Below are 16,122 nucleotides of genomic sequence, written 5' to 3'. Positions count from 1 at the left end.
TGTTTGGGGTTGATATACCAACTTGGTCCTCACTTGAAATGCTCTAAGTGTGGTGTGTGTGTGTGTTTGTGTGTGTGTGAGAGAGAGAGAGAGGAGAGAGGAGTGCATGTATGTACAAGAGAGGGGAAAATGAATGAAATGCAGAAGGAAGTAGATTAAATTGATGAAGTAATCTTCTGGAAGAGACCTGAGATTGAAACAAAACTGAGCAGCGAGATTCCTGAACAGAGGAAGGCAATGTCATCACTGAGAGAGAATATCTGGAGAGTATAAACAAAGATAGGGGTAAAATTTGAAAGAGGGCAAATCAATATCCTTGATATTATTAATAAAATCAATGATAACATCAAATATGGATAAAAGTAGGAATAAACTATGATCAGACAAAGAGCAGAATTTTCCTACAGAAAACTGATGGAGTGTGAACAAGGGATGTATAGAAGATTGTGGAACAGCTGGGAGACTTGGAGAAGGGAATGGAGAGCTGAACAAGGTAGAACAATTTCAGTTTTTTTCCTAGCACTATTTGTCAGCCAGGAGGATCTGGTGAAAACAAACAGAAGGGTCCTCTTAGAGTTGGGAATCTCTTGGAAGATGACTCACAATTACATGGTTTGAGATCTGAGGATCGAGAGAGGTGTGTTGCTGAAAGGCGTCCATTCCAGCGGAACAGAGAATACTGAGGTCTGAAGAGACCTTGCCCTGGAAGCCTGAGAAGGAAAGAATGCTGATCGGGATGCAGAAATCGGGGAGAAGGCACCCGTGTCCGGAAGTTCTGCGGTTTATCGACAAAAGGGTAGAAAAGTGAAGTAAAACTGTGAGATGCTGATTGCATTAAAAAAGGAGGTAGGGAAGGGCTAAAAGATGGTTCTAAGATGGGAGATCTGGATGCCCCCGAGGTGACTAATTATTCCAATACCCACAGTCTCCAACAGGGAGGACCTCCAGGTAAGCGATGTTACCAGGAAGGAATCAGGTTTTCATTTATTTGAGCGGTTTGACGTTGGAGACCGTGGAGGATGAAGGAGATAATGACACAGAACGGACCACTGTTAGGGAGCATGAGAGTGCTCTTCGTAGAGCGGGGCTTAGTGACTTGGATAGTTTTATTCAAGTGATATAAAAGACAAAGCCTGGCATATCGAGAAGGAAATACATGGAAGTGAGTCTGACCGTGCAGCCAAGGAATTCAGAGAAGCATCGAAAATTCCATAAAATCAATTAAGAAAAAGAGAAGGAACGCCGAAAGTTTACATGTTCATTCCCTATTTTAAATGATGATAGATCATAATTCAGTAAGTTTGGAGCCTGGATTGCAAAAAACAGATATTTGTGGAAACACCATAAAGCAGATTTTCTCTCTTTTTTCCCCCTTTCAAACTCCCAGCGTTGTAAAGAGAGGTCAGTGTACAACACACGTGGTACTCTGTTAACACATAGGATTAAAAAAGTATGTTTTACATATTTAAATATCTCTTTCATATCTTTAGATAAATATGCTATAAAGATTGCAAGAGACACTGACAAATGTTGGACACAACCCAGAGTTTCAGATTAGTTATCTCTTTCAAGTAAATTACCTCTTTCAGATTAGTTACCTGTTTCCGGTAGAGTGCTGACATTGCATGTACTTTCATCGCCTTCACCAGCTGAGGTTGAAGCTCTTATTTTAAAGACATATGAGGTATTGGCAAGAAGTTTCATGAAAGTATGCATGTGATCTTGGGGAGAAACTTGAGTGGAATTTCTTTCAACTGTTATCAGATAACGTGTAATTATTCCATTTGCCTTTTTGGGTGGATCCCACTTCACTAATACAGACTGCCAGCTAGTTGCCACACACTGTACGTTCTCTACAACATCTGGAACTTAAGAGATAAATGCCTAAAGTTAAAAGTTATACATGTGTGGTAGATGAATTATTTAATTATGTGATTGCTAGAAAAAAATCATGTTTAGTAGTAGACACACAGAATAAAAATTTAACATTTCAACAGTTCAATTTGTGCTCAAAAACTTCTTTAAAAAGGCTGAATTAAATGGAAGATGGCCCACTTTTTTGCTATCATATTCATCCTTACAATACTAAACCATTCACTTAGTATTTTCTTACACGAAAGCAGCAATCACAACCTTAAATCCTCTGAAGCAACTGTATGGCTTCAAGTTTAGGCAGCAATTGAAACCTACTCTCATTATCTCTTATTCAGAAAAGAGAAGGATTAGCAACACATTATTGTGGAAACCTTTCGTGCAAAACCAAGATGTAGGTGCCTCCCTGATATGGCATATCTGGGTCTAATAGTACTAGCAAACATATAATCAGTTTAGGGGGGTTGCTTTTACATATACTTAGATGGAAGAATCATGAAGACCTGATTCCTTAGTACCTTTTTAAAAAGATTTGGAGGAAAGATTTAAATCAGTCCCAGTTTTTAATTCAGTCTCAGTTTTTCCTAGAACTTCCCTAAATTCACTTGGAGGTGACCCAGTCTCTCAGAGGTACACTGTATCTGGTAGGCCTGGTTAAAGAGCAATAATTACCCCAACCCCCAAAAGTGATTGCAGACTGGAGAGACTGGTTACTTCCCATGGAAATGTCAAAGTATCTAATGGACACTAATGTTGGCATAGCTATTTCTGTTACAGTAAAAAGAGGATGCTGCAAAGAAAACTATCATATAGTCAATTCGTGGATGGCAAACAAATAGTGGAAGGACCCAATATGTAATACATATACTAATTGAAAGAATACTCGAGTATATTTTGGCTTGTCTACAGTTATCTCCCCTGGCCTAAATTTACATCTTTACAAATGCTTCCTCCTTTGGAAGATAAAGGCATCAGAACTAAAAGAGAATAGTATAGGATGAGCAGAATTTTAAATTAAAGAAAAAAACAATTTCACAACTGATCCAGGGCCCTGGCAATTAAATATCATTAATTATTTGCTTCCTTATTTTCAAAAACATACAGCAATATTTTCATAAATAAGTTAACAAGAGACAGTTGACAACTTGCTTAAGGTTAGTTTACAAAACTGAATTTTGTGAATATCGATTTCACCGATTCTGGGAAGCTAAAAACAATGAACTAATCAGATGATATGCTAACACTTAAAATTGAAAATTTTCTTTTATTTAACCATTCAGAAATTAAAATCTCTGGTCCTTGGAATTAAGTAATTTTCACAGCTATCTAGAGCCTACTTTGTTCCTCAGTTCAAAAAGAAAAAGAAATGTGTGAATACATACATATGAATGCACATATTTGATAATAGATGAAACCTAGCATAGCTTTAAAGCATTGAAATTCAACTTCCCTTTGAGGGAACGACTAAGTAATACTTCATCACATACACCGAGAAAAGGAAGATTTTGTGTTAAAAATGTGTGCCTAACCTGCTTCTCGGGTTGTGAACTTGAGCATGTTACTGTACTGGTTGCCATTGCCCACTTTGGTGAAGGCAGATATGCTGACGGAGTAGGTGCAGACAGGTTCCAGTCCCACAAGCTGGGCCTCCGTTTGAAAACCCGAAATATTCTGAAAAGCAGAAAAAGACTCTTAGTCACAATGCATCATCAAAACTTATTTGTAAATGGAAGACATATTTTAACACAACAAAGGTATGCCTTCTATGTTTAATCTATGATTTAAGTGTGGTATTTAAAATAAAATATATATTTTTGGTGGCATAGGAATAGCTCAGCTGACGACACAGGATGAACTGGACATTCTTTCAGCCACAAAGAATCTCATTATTGCCATTTTTTAAAACTAAATTATTTTGTTTTCATTTTGCCTCCCAGAGTCTCACTTAGAATTATATACTAATTACTTTCTTTAAATCTTGCAAAATTAAAGTCCCCAATTTAAATCCAACTTCAAGGTAGTGAGTGATACTTGATTTTTCTTGAATTCATCTAAATTCATTTTAAATACCCAGTAACATTCTAAATAAATAAGTTTAGTCATTATCCTGAGCACTGGGAACACAGCAGTGAATGAAACAAAATCGTTGCTCCTAGGAAGCTTAAAAATGAGTTTTCCCATACAATTCCTAAATTTCCTATTTGACACAATCTTAGGAAAAACAGAAAGGAAGAAAATAGCACACTTGCCCAAGGAAAAATATCATTTCTTATAGAAAATTTTACCATTAAGTATGAAGTCTTCACTCAAAGATAATTATCCTAACCAAGAAAGCAGTTAAGATTAATCATTATGTAAAGAGAAGACCATTTCCTGTGTGGTATAATTTTAATAATATTGTATTATATCTGATCCAAAAATATAAAACACTTTTACTTATTTATTAAACATTTCAGCAGCAGAAATTAAAATTACTAACTCCTGGGATACTTACAGTTAGAATCATATTTTAAATTAATCTCTTCCAAGTCCTTGACATATACTAGGAACTCATTATATTATGATATTCTCTTTCATTTTTCACAGTTACTATTTACAAAGCATACTGTTAGATAACCAGTATATTTAAAGATATATGAAACATGGTCCCTGTCACAAAGGAATTTTAATATTAATTAGAGAAATCTACAATCAATTGCTTACTGAGAAGGAAACAAACACAATGCAGGTGAATTTAGATTGTGGTTAGAAAGGGCTAGTACCCAGAGAAGTGGCTGAACTCAAGAGATTATAGTGAAAGTGTGAGAGTAGAGAGTAAACAGATTGACACAAGAATAGTAGTAAGAATGAGACATAAGTGAGGAGTATTCCAAACATATTTTAACAACTTTTTTACTGAATAAACAATTTCAGTATTATCAGTGACCTGAGGTATCTGCAAACCTGTATTTCACTGAGCTCCATGGGAACCACACGGGATTGACTGGGATGGCAGAAACATTTGGAGTGGCTCTGGAACTGTTCTGCCCCCATAAACCCACATAAGATTTGAAAGAATTAGAATGAAAAATAATAGAAACTGACACTGTTGTGGGATAGTGGTGGATGAAAACATAGAAAGGAATATAGGAAGATACACTGGCAGAAAAAGCCAAAGAGAGGGAGGAAGCTAGATAAGGTAAACTAGATGTTAAAAAAGAAAAAAGATGGCACATGAGTATATTTAAAGAAATTTGAAAGAAAAAAAAAAGTAATGAAAATTAATGGAAGAGAAACCAGATGTAAAAAGAGTAACTAAAGTAGATTTTAAAGAAAAACTACATACTCCACCCCAAAACTGATATAGTCAATAGTTTATAGTATAAAGATTACATATTTGTTGCTAGTGGAATATTAATGGTAGTATTTTTATTGAGAAAACAGAATGTCTAAAAATCTTAGAATATGACATTTTCATATTCATGTAATAGCATAATGTCATTTTATGCTTAGTGTTATTACATTGCTGGATGGATTTTTTGTTCTTTTTATAGTTATGTATAATAACAGTAGCAAATGAATTTATCAACTGACAGGAACTGTTCTAAAAGCTTTTTTAAGATTTTTCCCTTATAATCCTCATTTTTTAAGGTATGCATCTTTATAACTCCCATTTTTCACTTGAAGAAACTGAGTCATAAGAAATTAAGCAGTTTGTCTAATGCAGCACAGTAAGTCTTAAAGGCAGGGATGAACCAGGTAAAATTTGATGCCAGAGCTCTCAATTTACCACTATGCCAATGGCGCCAGTGCTAGAGATCATTGTTCTGAGGAGAAAAGATCATCCATAGACATCCATGTTGATACACATCCACAATTATCCTATGAACGTGGTAACAGTAAGAAAATGATTCTCTTTTTTATTTTGATATCTATTCCCCAGTGACTCATACAGACAAAGCAAATAAGAAGTAGGAACATATTTTGATTAGACCAGGAATAGTTATTAGAGGGCTGGAGACTTAGTGTCATTAATATAATTTTACACTTTCAGGAAAGAGATTCCACATTTATGAAGTAATAAATATAACTCAAATTCTACTCAGTCTTTCAGATATTGAAGCAATACCTTGATTTCCAGAAAGAAAATTATTGTTTCTTATTAAATAACCTTAATCACAGCCTTTGATGTTTATTATTCACTTTGCAAGCTGCATATGCTGTAAAAATGATTTACCATCAGTAATAAATTGAAATGCTCCCAATGTTTTTATTGGGAACAATGTTTATTGCAGATATTTTTACTCTTCTTGCTATAATTAAGTAAGAGCATTCCAGTGCTTCAACTTGCCTTTGGAAAAAAGTAAGAATACTTCCTTAAATAAATGTTATGTAATATATCATATTTTGGCAATTAAATGTTAGAAATCATAGAAATATATTTAAGGCCTTTTGTTATGTCAGTTCTTTAGGTATTTTTCATTGATTCTGAAACCTAAAAATAGAGGAGGGAAAGAGTATTTAGTATTGCAAACTAAATAGTGTTAAGAGTAAAAGATAATGATATATCTTAAAAGACCACTTAATCTAAGTGGAAGAAGGAGTGGGCTGCGCAGCAGGGAGCAATGGGGGAAAAAGTGGGATAACTGTAATAGAAAAATATTAAGTAAATCAAAAGTTTTAAAAACTAGGCCAGTTAGTGTGGGATTATATGTTCTCAGGGAAGATTACCAGAAGTCCAGTAAAAATACTTCTGAAAAGTTTAAAACCATCAAGTCGGTACTTCTTTTAACAACAAATAGAAATATATTACATTTAAGATAAATAACAGGTTTTAATCTAAAAAAATTTACTATATACTTTCCAACATTCACAAAATTGTGCAATTATTTCTTAAAATATAGATATGTAGAGGTTAGAAATGCTAACTAAATCATTCTACAAACTCTACAGCTTCCATATCTAGCAAATGTCTTCTATGTTTTCTGTGTTTTCTGCAAGCATCCTTAAATTGTGGGAAACAAAAAAGGTTTCTTAGAAGGTGGTCCTTATTTAATTTCAAGCAGTCCATTTCCCCTCTGCATGTCAAAAGTTTTAATTCAATTTCTGAATGTTTGAAATAAAAGTATACTGTCATAATCAACCTACCTTATAAAATATAGTATCAGTTTCATGTTCATGAATTTTAAAACTATATACTTTAACAATACCGCCTGGGACAGGACTTGGGCTCCATGTCAGCCATACAGAGTCTGAAGTGTAGTTGATTAAAGTCAAATTTTGAGGAGGTGCTAAAGGCACTGTAGGAAAACACATTATAAAACTTATATTCATAATTTTTAACATAAAAGTATTGTGATTGTAGCTTCTTGAAGATGCTAGTTAAGAAAGATTTATAAAAGGATCATATTTTAATTTCAGAAATAAAGAACATAAGTAATTATGTTTTTTTGTACTGGAACTCAGTAGTTCCAAAGTAGCTTTATTTATTTTTTAAGATTTCATTTATTTTTAGAGAGAGGGAGGAAGAAAGAGAGGGAAATGAGCATCCACATGTGAGAGATACATTGACTGGTTGCCTCTCACACGCCACCAACTGGGGGCCTGGCCCACAACCGAGGCATGTGTCGTGACTAGGAATTGAACTGCTGACCTTTGGGTTCACAGGCCAGCACTCAATCCACCAGCCAGGGCCCAAAGTAGCTTTATACAGAACACTTAGTTCTGAAGCTCAAATTTAAAAAAAAAAGAAAAAAGAAAAAACAAGTTAAGTGAAGTAGATAGTTTTAAACTTAATGTTACAAATAGATAGTCAGATATCCTTGTATTTTCCATGCGATTCCTTTCAAAAGAGAGAACACGTGCTGCAACAGTGAATCATTTGAAGAAATATGAATTCTGGCTTACCTGACTCATCTGTGTAAAAGAAAAGAATACTGGAAGGACCAAGTCCTTTTATAGTTCTTGCAGCAGCAAAAATACTATATAATGTAAATGGTGAAAGCTCTTCCAATATTATATAGTTATCAGAAGTACTGAAAGAATAATTTTCATTTGGTCCTTGTAAAGTTAAATCATAACTTATTATTGCACCATTTGGTTTTACTGGGGGATCCCATGATAAGAGAACTGAGGTAGAGGAAAGGTTTTTAAAAGTGTTGATTATTGGTGAAGTTTCTGGGACTATAAAAGAAAAAAACAATATTAAATGAAACAAAAGTGAATTAGCATTAAAAAGAGGCTTTAATAATAATGGGGTTTTATTTTATTAGCATATAATTTTAATTTTAAGAAACTTAGAGCTTATTGTGCTTATTGAAAATCTAGTTACTTGAGAACAGATAATCTACATAATTATAAGAATAATGTTTTCTATCAGAAAGCAAATTAAATTAAAAACACCATCAATCTGCGTAAGAGGCAATAAAAGGATCCAGCCTACCATCCTCCTCAGTTTTGATGTGTAGCTGGGCAGTATAGGTATCAGAGAATCCCTTTTCTGTTGATGGAGTGATTTTTAGTATATAATCAGTGTATTTTTCCAGATTTTCAAAATACATGCTCGTCTCATACGTAACTAGAGGTTGTCTTACGTGGCGAGGAGTCTGCTGTAAGCTCAGAGAAACATAGTAGAAGACTACACCATTTGGCTGAGAAGGTGGGCCCCAGCTTACATTTATTGCAGTTGACGAAATGGACTCATAAGTCAGGTTTCCAACAGGCCCTTCAGGTACTATGACAGGTAATGTGCAAAATATAAAAATTATCAGTCACCCTAAATAAATCTAAGTAAATTCACAAACTACAGATAATTGTTGAAATGGCATCTATTACATCATTAGTTCTTCAATTATTTAAATGCAGATACAGTAAACATCACCTAATAAAAAATATCTTCTAAAATATTAAAAATCATTTAAAATATACAATGTCATCTCATACATCTAATATGTGTAAGAATCATTTTCTATAGTATTCTCTTGGCTTTTATTTTTTACAACATGGAGATTATGATCTGTAAATATACATATGTGTGTACATATATCATATATTTAAATATTGGAATGTATATTATCCATAAAATATTTTTTCATTTCTGTCTTTCAAATATTATAGTCATCTAGGACCTCTTACCTAGAACAGTGCATAGAATGTGTTTAGTATACATAATGCTATAATAATAGATAACAAGCTATAGGTTAATAAAAATCTTGAGAGAAATATGCATTTAAAGAATGCATGAAATGATATTATTTGCATATTGTGTTCAAACACTTTAGTTAAAGACTCTGTAAATACATATTTCTATATATTTTATCATATCTTATTCTGTCGGTCAACTTGTGAACTATTTAAAAGATTGTTCCAAACAACAAGGAAAGCATTCACTCATATTTATAGTGTCTGCCAATTGACAATCTTCAGATAATAAACATGAAATTTTACTCTCAGAAAAAGTATAAGTCGATACTATTTCTCAGTAAAAGATTAATCTATAAAAAATTAAATGGGCAAGGTGGGGTTGTAGGAATGGGTGAAAAAGGTGAAAGGATTAGGAAGTACAAATTGGTAGTTATGAAATTGTCACAGGGATGTAAACTACAAAATAGGAAATATAGTCAGTAATATTGAAATAACTCTGTATGGTGTCAGATGGGTACTGTAAATATTTGGGGAAATCTTTGTAAATTATATGATTATCTAACTAGTATGCTGTCCACCTGAAACTAATACAAAATAATATTAAAAATGGACAGAAGTAACAACCATAAGAAGAAATAGGCAATGATCCATGTATCATTGTATTCTCAAAGCAGAAACCTAAAAAAATTAAGAGTTTTAGTTGTTATAGTATTCTGAATACCCAGCACAAACAAGATTCTGGAAAAGCCACATACAAGAAACTTCTGGGGTTAAAAAAAAGATATTCAGGGTATATTAGTCACAAATACATTAAGAACAAAGATGCTGTTTAGAGTCCTATGTGGATTCAAAGACTGAAACAAAATAAGTTTCTAGAGGGGAAAAAAATTCAGTTCCTAAAGCAAATGGATAAGCATATTAGCAATTAGAAAACCTGTCCATGTGTACAGCAGTATTTTTCATGCCTGTAACCGGATGGCCATGACATCTTTTGAAGCAATAACAGCAACCCAATTTTCATGAATGAATGGTAGCAATTTTTATGAAGAGAAAAGGCTGTCATTATTGTAATAGTTTTATAACTATGTTAAATGCATTTTCAAACTTCTATAATGACTAGTTAAATGTGCCTAAATAAAATGTCAATTTTACTACCAATACGTATAAATAGAAAAAGGTTGTGAAATAAAGTTTTAAATTAATCCTATTAAAATTTAATAAATACTTTTCATTTACATACTGTCTTGATCTGTGTATACTTGAACTATGTCACTGCTTTTATTCCCATTTCCAACTGAAGTACTTGCTGTTACCCAAAATGTATAGTAGCTGAATATTGCCAGTTTATCTATTATTGCAGATACGGTCATATTGTCAAAGTCATTGGTTACTTCATGGAGTGTAAAATTCTGAAAAATAAACATAGTGTTTTAATTGTTCACAACATAGTTTTAGTATACATGAACATTTCAAAATAATTATTCATGAATTGGTTGCCTCATTATTTTAGTATGTTAATCTTTGAGGAAAATCTGCATAGAATATTTTATTGCAATAATTAAACTGGAAATATGTTTGTACTAAAAGAGGAATAGATAGTAGCAGTTTCTATTATAAAATCAACCTATAGAGTAGCAAAGAGGAAAAATTCCTAGTAATGGAGGTCCAATGGCCAAGTGAAAATGCTACAACTGTGCTAGCACTGTTAGTTTTCTTATAAAACATTCAAGTGTTTTTCAAAATGTTAACTATATATTTGTTAAAAGTTTGAGAGTATTGTAAAATTTTAATTTTCTTCTTATTAAATATGAAGGAGTTATGCAAGTGTTCACCTCTTTCTAAACTCAACTGGATATAATTATTCATCGTTAATGAGTCCTCCTGTTTACTGTAATCATGAGGAGAATGGGAAGACAGTAGATGCACTCTCATATGGAGAGCAAGAGAAATTTTATAATTTTGTGGCCTGATTCCTAGTTATATTTGTCCCAAGGCATCTTTTGAATTATTAGAAAAATAGTGCATTAATTTTCTATCTGAGCAAATATTAAACACAAAACACATAGTCAAATAAAATAAATTTTAAAATAAAGGAAAACAGACCTTTTAAAAAACATTTGGCAATTAGCGTGAGTAACTTTATAATAATGTCTATCTACACTGAGAAATCTAAATCATTCAAATCAGCACAAAGCCCTTAGAGTTCTATAAACCTGCATTAAATTCTGGCAGGGTAACTCTGGAAAAATCATCAGATCTCAGAATTTCTCCTTCCTCAACTGTAAATGGGAATAATCATTTCTACTTCACAGAAAGCTTTTGAGGATTAGAGGATATGGAGCATATAAAGCAATTAAGACTATGTCTGGCACATGATAAAAAACCAATAATTGGTAAGTTAATTTAAATTAATAACATTAGTAATCAATTTGACTAAAGTTTATAGTTAGGATGGTTCTACAGTGTATCAACAAATTAAATTCAGAAAGTTTTTGTGGACTTTTTTGGCAATATGTTGGGGAAATGAGTGTAATAAAAGATCTATTTCAATTTTGTGGTGATTTATTTAGGAACAGACAAGTTAAAATGATATAACAATCTCACACAAAATATAATCTGTGAAATTTACTGTCTTCCAATATATCTACTTTACACATAGAATAAAAAACATAAAAAATATCACATAAAATATTAATATTAATGTAGCTTTTTAGTATAAGTTCTAATTTTTCTTTGTTTTAGAATTTACTCTGATTACCTATGACCTTGATGACAATTAATTAACAAATTATTTTGAAACAGCCAGAAATCATTCACGCTGAGTATACATAGACATGCATAGACATGCACAAACATGTAACAAATTTAGATTTAGATCAATTATCTAGATTATTTCATTGGTCTATTTATTTTTAGAGAAAACATCTTGTGGTTCAAATGATCTAATCAAGGTTTACTCTTTTATGTATATAAATGCAGTCAAAAAGTATTTAGTATAAACTTTTCAAATTTATTTAATCAACCAATATTTAGTTTGCACATTATACTATAATAAGATTGTCAGGCACACTGAGGAGACATGACATAAATGAGTAAAAACTAAAATGTCTAAGTGTTGATAGCTATACAAAACACAACATGCAAAACTTGAAGGAAGAACAGGGTGGATTGCCAAATAGTAGTAGAGAGACTAAATTCTCCAGAATAAGAAGGAACAATCACTAGAAACTCAAGTGGTCCAAAATTATCACTAAGTACTGAAAATAATGTTAGTCTATTATAATAATTTATTTCTTTCAATTAAAATATTTATTGAACATTAAAGCTATGTGTGATATAGTACCAGAGGAGTTCAAGAGATAGAAAGGTAAGGAAACAAGAATTGAAAAAAATGAGGAGAGGCTTAGGAACCTCTGGGACAACTTTAAACATGCCAATATCCAAACCATAGGGATGCCAGAAGGAGAAGAGAAAGCAAGAAACTGAAAACTTATGTGAGAAATTAATGAAGGAAAACTCTCCAAATTTGGTGAAGGAAATAGACATATGAGTCCAGAAAGCACAGAGACCCAAGCAAGCTAGACCCAAAAAGAACCACACCAAGACACATCATAATTAAAACACCAAAGTTTAAAGATAAAGGAAGAATCTTAAAGGAGCAAGAGAAAGGCAAAAAGTTACCTATAAAAGAGTTCCCATAAGACGACCAGCTGATTTCTCAAAAGAAACTTTTCAGGCAAGAAGGGACTAGCAAGCAGTATTCGGTGTGATGAAAAGCAAGGACCTACAACCAAGACTACTCTATGCAGCAAAGCTATCATTCAGAATGGAAGGGCAGATAAAGTGCTTCCCAGACAAGGTAAAGCTAAAGGAGCTCATTATCACCAAGCAATTATTATATGAAATGTCAAAGGGACTTACTTAAGAAAAAGAAGATTGAAATTATGAATATTAAAATGACAACAAACTCACAACTATCAACATCTGAATCAAAAAAATAAGAACAAAATCCAACTAAGCAAACCAGAATAGGAACAGAATGATAGGTATGGGGATCATTTGAAGGATCATCAGCTGGGAGGGGGAAGGGGGAAGAAATGAGGAAATAGTGCAGAGATTAAGAAGCATAATTGGTTGGTACAAAATAGACAGGGGGAAGTTAAGAATAATATGGGAAAGGGTGAAGCCAAAAACTTATATGAATGACCCATGGGCATGACCTAAGGGGGGTGGGACTGCTGGAGGGAAGGAAAGTACTGGGCAAAGGGGAGCAAAGGGGAAAAAATTGAAACTACTGTAACAACATAATCAAAAAAATATACTTTAAAAAAGGAGAAAAAGAAAGAAAGATAAGTGTCATGTAACCCTTTTCTTCAAGTTGTTTGCTATGGCACAAGGGAGCCTAAGACAAGTACCAGATACCAGTAATAGGAAGCAGAATATGGTGTGCTATGCATGAGGTGCTCTACAGTACAAATTTCAGTGGGAAGGAGAGGAAAAGAAGGGGGAAAGAAAAAAAGCTATACACTTATTCCTCTACATAATTTTGATTTTGAAGATTTTGTCTGTTCTATCAATCCAAAATAGAAAATGAAGTAGTGAGTATTTTTATGCTATATTTAACATTAACTTTAGGAATAAATTAAAGTACAGACAAACTTCAAGCAATATGAGAAATGCTTTAACATCATTAGCCTGCGCCTTCTTGCAGCTGTGACACTTAAAAGCAGTCTTAAGATTATTTAATAAAAGATTACATTTTCTAAGATAGATAAATTGCAAATGGGATCATAGTATATACCCAGGTTTGAATAAATAGATTCATAAGATCATGTTGAAACCAGAGTTAGATGTTTACACTGCTTATTTAGACATTATTTGGGCAAAAAGAACCACAATAGAATTGTGTATAAGCCATAAAGTAAATAACACAGAAGCAGAAGCTTTGCTAAGATTCAGAACTACTGACACCACTTTGCAAAACATTTGTTAAACATATGAAAGATGAAAAATCTGTGATTCCAATAACCTCTATGACATAATTACATTGGCAAATGTATAAACAACACTATAGTTAGATAATAATAATAAACTGCATACTAATCTCCATATCTCTTCCCCAAATAGAGCAGAACAAAAAGGTACAACAAAAATAGCTTGATGTACAGAGTAGGGGGGAAAAATCCTTTTTTCTTAGAGGGCCTCCAGTCTTTACAAACTGTAAAACCCAAACCAACCTCTGGACTTTCTTCTCCTCACTGCTGGGGTAGTCCTGAGACAGCTTGCAAAGTTCTGCTCTGACCCTATTCATTAGCGCAGGGGTCTGCAACCCCTGAGCTACTGACCGGTACCAGTCCATGGCCTGTTAGGAACTGGGGTGCACAGCAGGAGGAGAGTAGCAACTGATAGAGTGAAGCTTCATTTGTATTTACTGCCACTCCCTATCACTCACATTACTGCCTGAGCTCTGTCACCTGTCAAATCAGCTGCAGCATTTGATTCTCATAGGAGCGTGAACCCTGCTGTGACCTGTGCATTCAAGTGATCTGGACTGCATGCTCCTTATGAGGACCTAATGTATGATGATCTGAGGTGGAGCTGAGGCAGTGATGCTAGTGATGGGGAGCAGCTACAAATACAGATTATTATTAACAGAGAGGTTTGACTGCACAGAGACCATAATAGATCAATTGCTTGCAGACTCATATCAAAACCCTCTCAGGGAGTGGCAAGTGACAATTTAGCTGCATCAGGTGGCAGGCTACAAAGCCATTCCTCCTCCACCCTAGTCCATGTTAAAATTGCCTTCCATGAAACTGGTCCTCAGTGCCAAGAAGGTTGGGGACCGCTGCATTAGTGTAAACTGCACTACAGATGTGTTGCAGAAAATCATACTTTAGTTCCAGAAACTACTGCTCACAAGGACTCACTCAAGGAACTCAACCTGGGTTGTCAGTCACAGAGAATCAGGCAACTTGGAATGACTAAGACTTATCTCTATTCCCCTGCTCAAAAAGACACAAAGAAATAAGTATGACCAAAGTAATAAACAATATGCAGTCAATAGTTTCTATCTGTAATGTACACATCAGTAAATTGCAGTATTTTTTCTAAATTAGTGTTTTCCATATTGTAGTCTAACTTTCCCCATTCCTGATTCAGTCACAATTCCAACTTTATTATATAGATATATATATAGCCTGTCCAGGCAAAGTCCAGCCATTGTGAATATAATGAGAACAGTTTGCATGACATCAATGTAACCTGGCAGCCAAGGAGAGTGGACTGGAATGCACATGCATAACAATGATGACTTCACTGTACTAGTCAGTGGGGGCAGTAGATGTCATTGAATGAGCGTGTGTACTGTGTGGCTGTTGCATTCAAAATGACTGAGTAGAGCAACAAATCTACAACAGATTTTGTCTTAAGCTTGAACATTATTCCACAAAAACCATTCAGATGATTCAGAAGGCTGCATTTGGTTACTGGGCAACTGGTGATTGGCAGCTTCATCAGGACAACGCACCCGCTCATATATCACGTCTCGTGCAGTTTTTTTGGCAAAACATCAAATCACCCAGGTGACTCAGTCCCCCTACAGCCCAGGTTTTGTGCCCTGTGACTTCTGGCTTTTCCCAAAACTAAAATCACCTTTGAAGTAAAGAAATTTGAGACTGTTGATGAGATTCAGGAAAACATGATGGGGCAGCTGATGGCAATTGGGTACAAGGTCCCAAGGTGCCTACTCTGAAGGGGACTGAGGAGTCATTGTCCTATGTGCAATGTTTCTTGTATCTTGTATCTTCTTCAATAAATGTCTCTATTTAGCATAGTACATGGTTGGATACTTTCTGGACAGATTATATATATATATATGTGTGTGTATATATATATATATATATATACATACATATACACATATATACATATATGTTCTGTAAAATATTTAGTTTAGATAAAAAAAGACATTAGGCTGAAAAATAAAGATTTTTCATTAAATGAAATGCATTTTAGCTATTTTTATAGTTATTATCATTTATATCTCAGGGAGTGTCCATTTTCAAACTGTGTGATCTTTCATGCCTCAAGTTAGACACATTTCTAGTTTTCAATATATCTTATAAT

At 33.8% G+C, this 16,122-nt stretch overlaps 1 protein-coding gene across 2 annotated transcripts in view; it reads right to left on the bottom strand.

Annotated features, from left to right (window-relative positions):
* PTPRQ (protein tyrosine phosphatase receptor type Q) overlaps nucleotides 1-16,122 on the bottom strand; it is a 198,413-nt gene that overhangs the window by 117,873 nt on the left and 64,418 nt on the right. For both annotated transcript variants that reach the window (XM_090273667.1, XM_090273668.1), the window contains exons 20-25: nucleotides 10,235-10,403; nucleotides 8,294-8,584; nucleotides 7,759-8,034; nucleotides 7,000-7,151; nucleotides 3,402-3,543; nucleotides 1,599-1,868 (exon numbers count right to left, since the gene is read on the bottom strand). In XM_090273667.1, the coding sequence (XP_090129793.1) occupies nucleotides 1,599-1,868; nucleotides 3,402-3,543; nucleotides 7,000-7,151; nucleotides 7,759-8,034; nucleotides 8,294-8,584; nucleotides 10,235-10,403 (1,300 nt within the window). The remainder of the gene's footprint in view (nucleotides 1-1,598; nucleotides 1,869-3,401; nucleotides 3,544-6,999; nucleotides 7,152-7,758; nucleotides 8,035-8,293; nucleotides 8,585-10,234; nucleotides 10,404-16,122) is intronic.

The sequence above is a fragment of the Furipterus horrens genome, unplaced genomic scaffold (genome assembly GCF_987537825.1).
Source record: "Furipterus horrens unplaced genomic scaffold, mFurHor1.1.pri manual_scaffold_4, whole genome shotgun sequence".
Classification (NCBI taxonomy): domain Eukaryota; kingdom Metazoa; phylum Chordata; class Mammalia; order Chiroptera; family Furipteridae; genus Furipterus; species Furipterus horrens.
The sequence above is the reverse complement of the archived record's forward strand: the minus strand, read 5'-3'. Positions and strand labels throughout refer to the sequence as shown.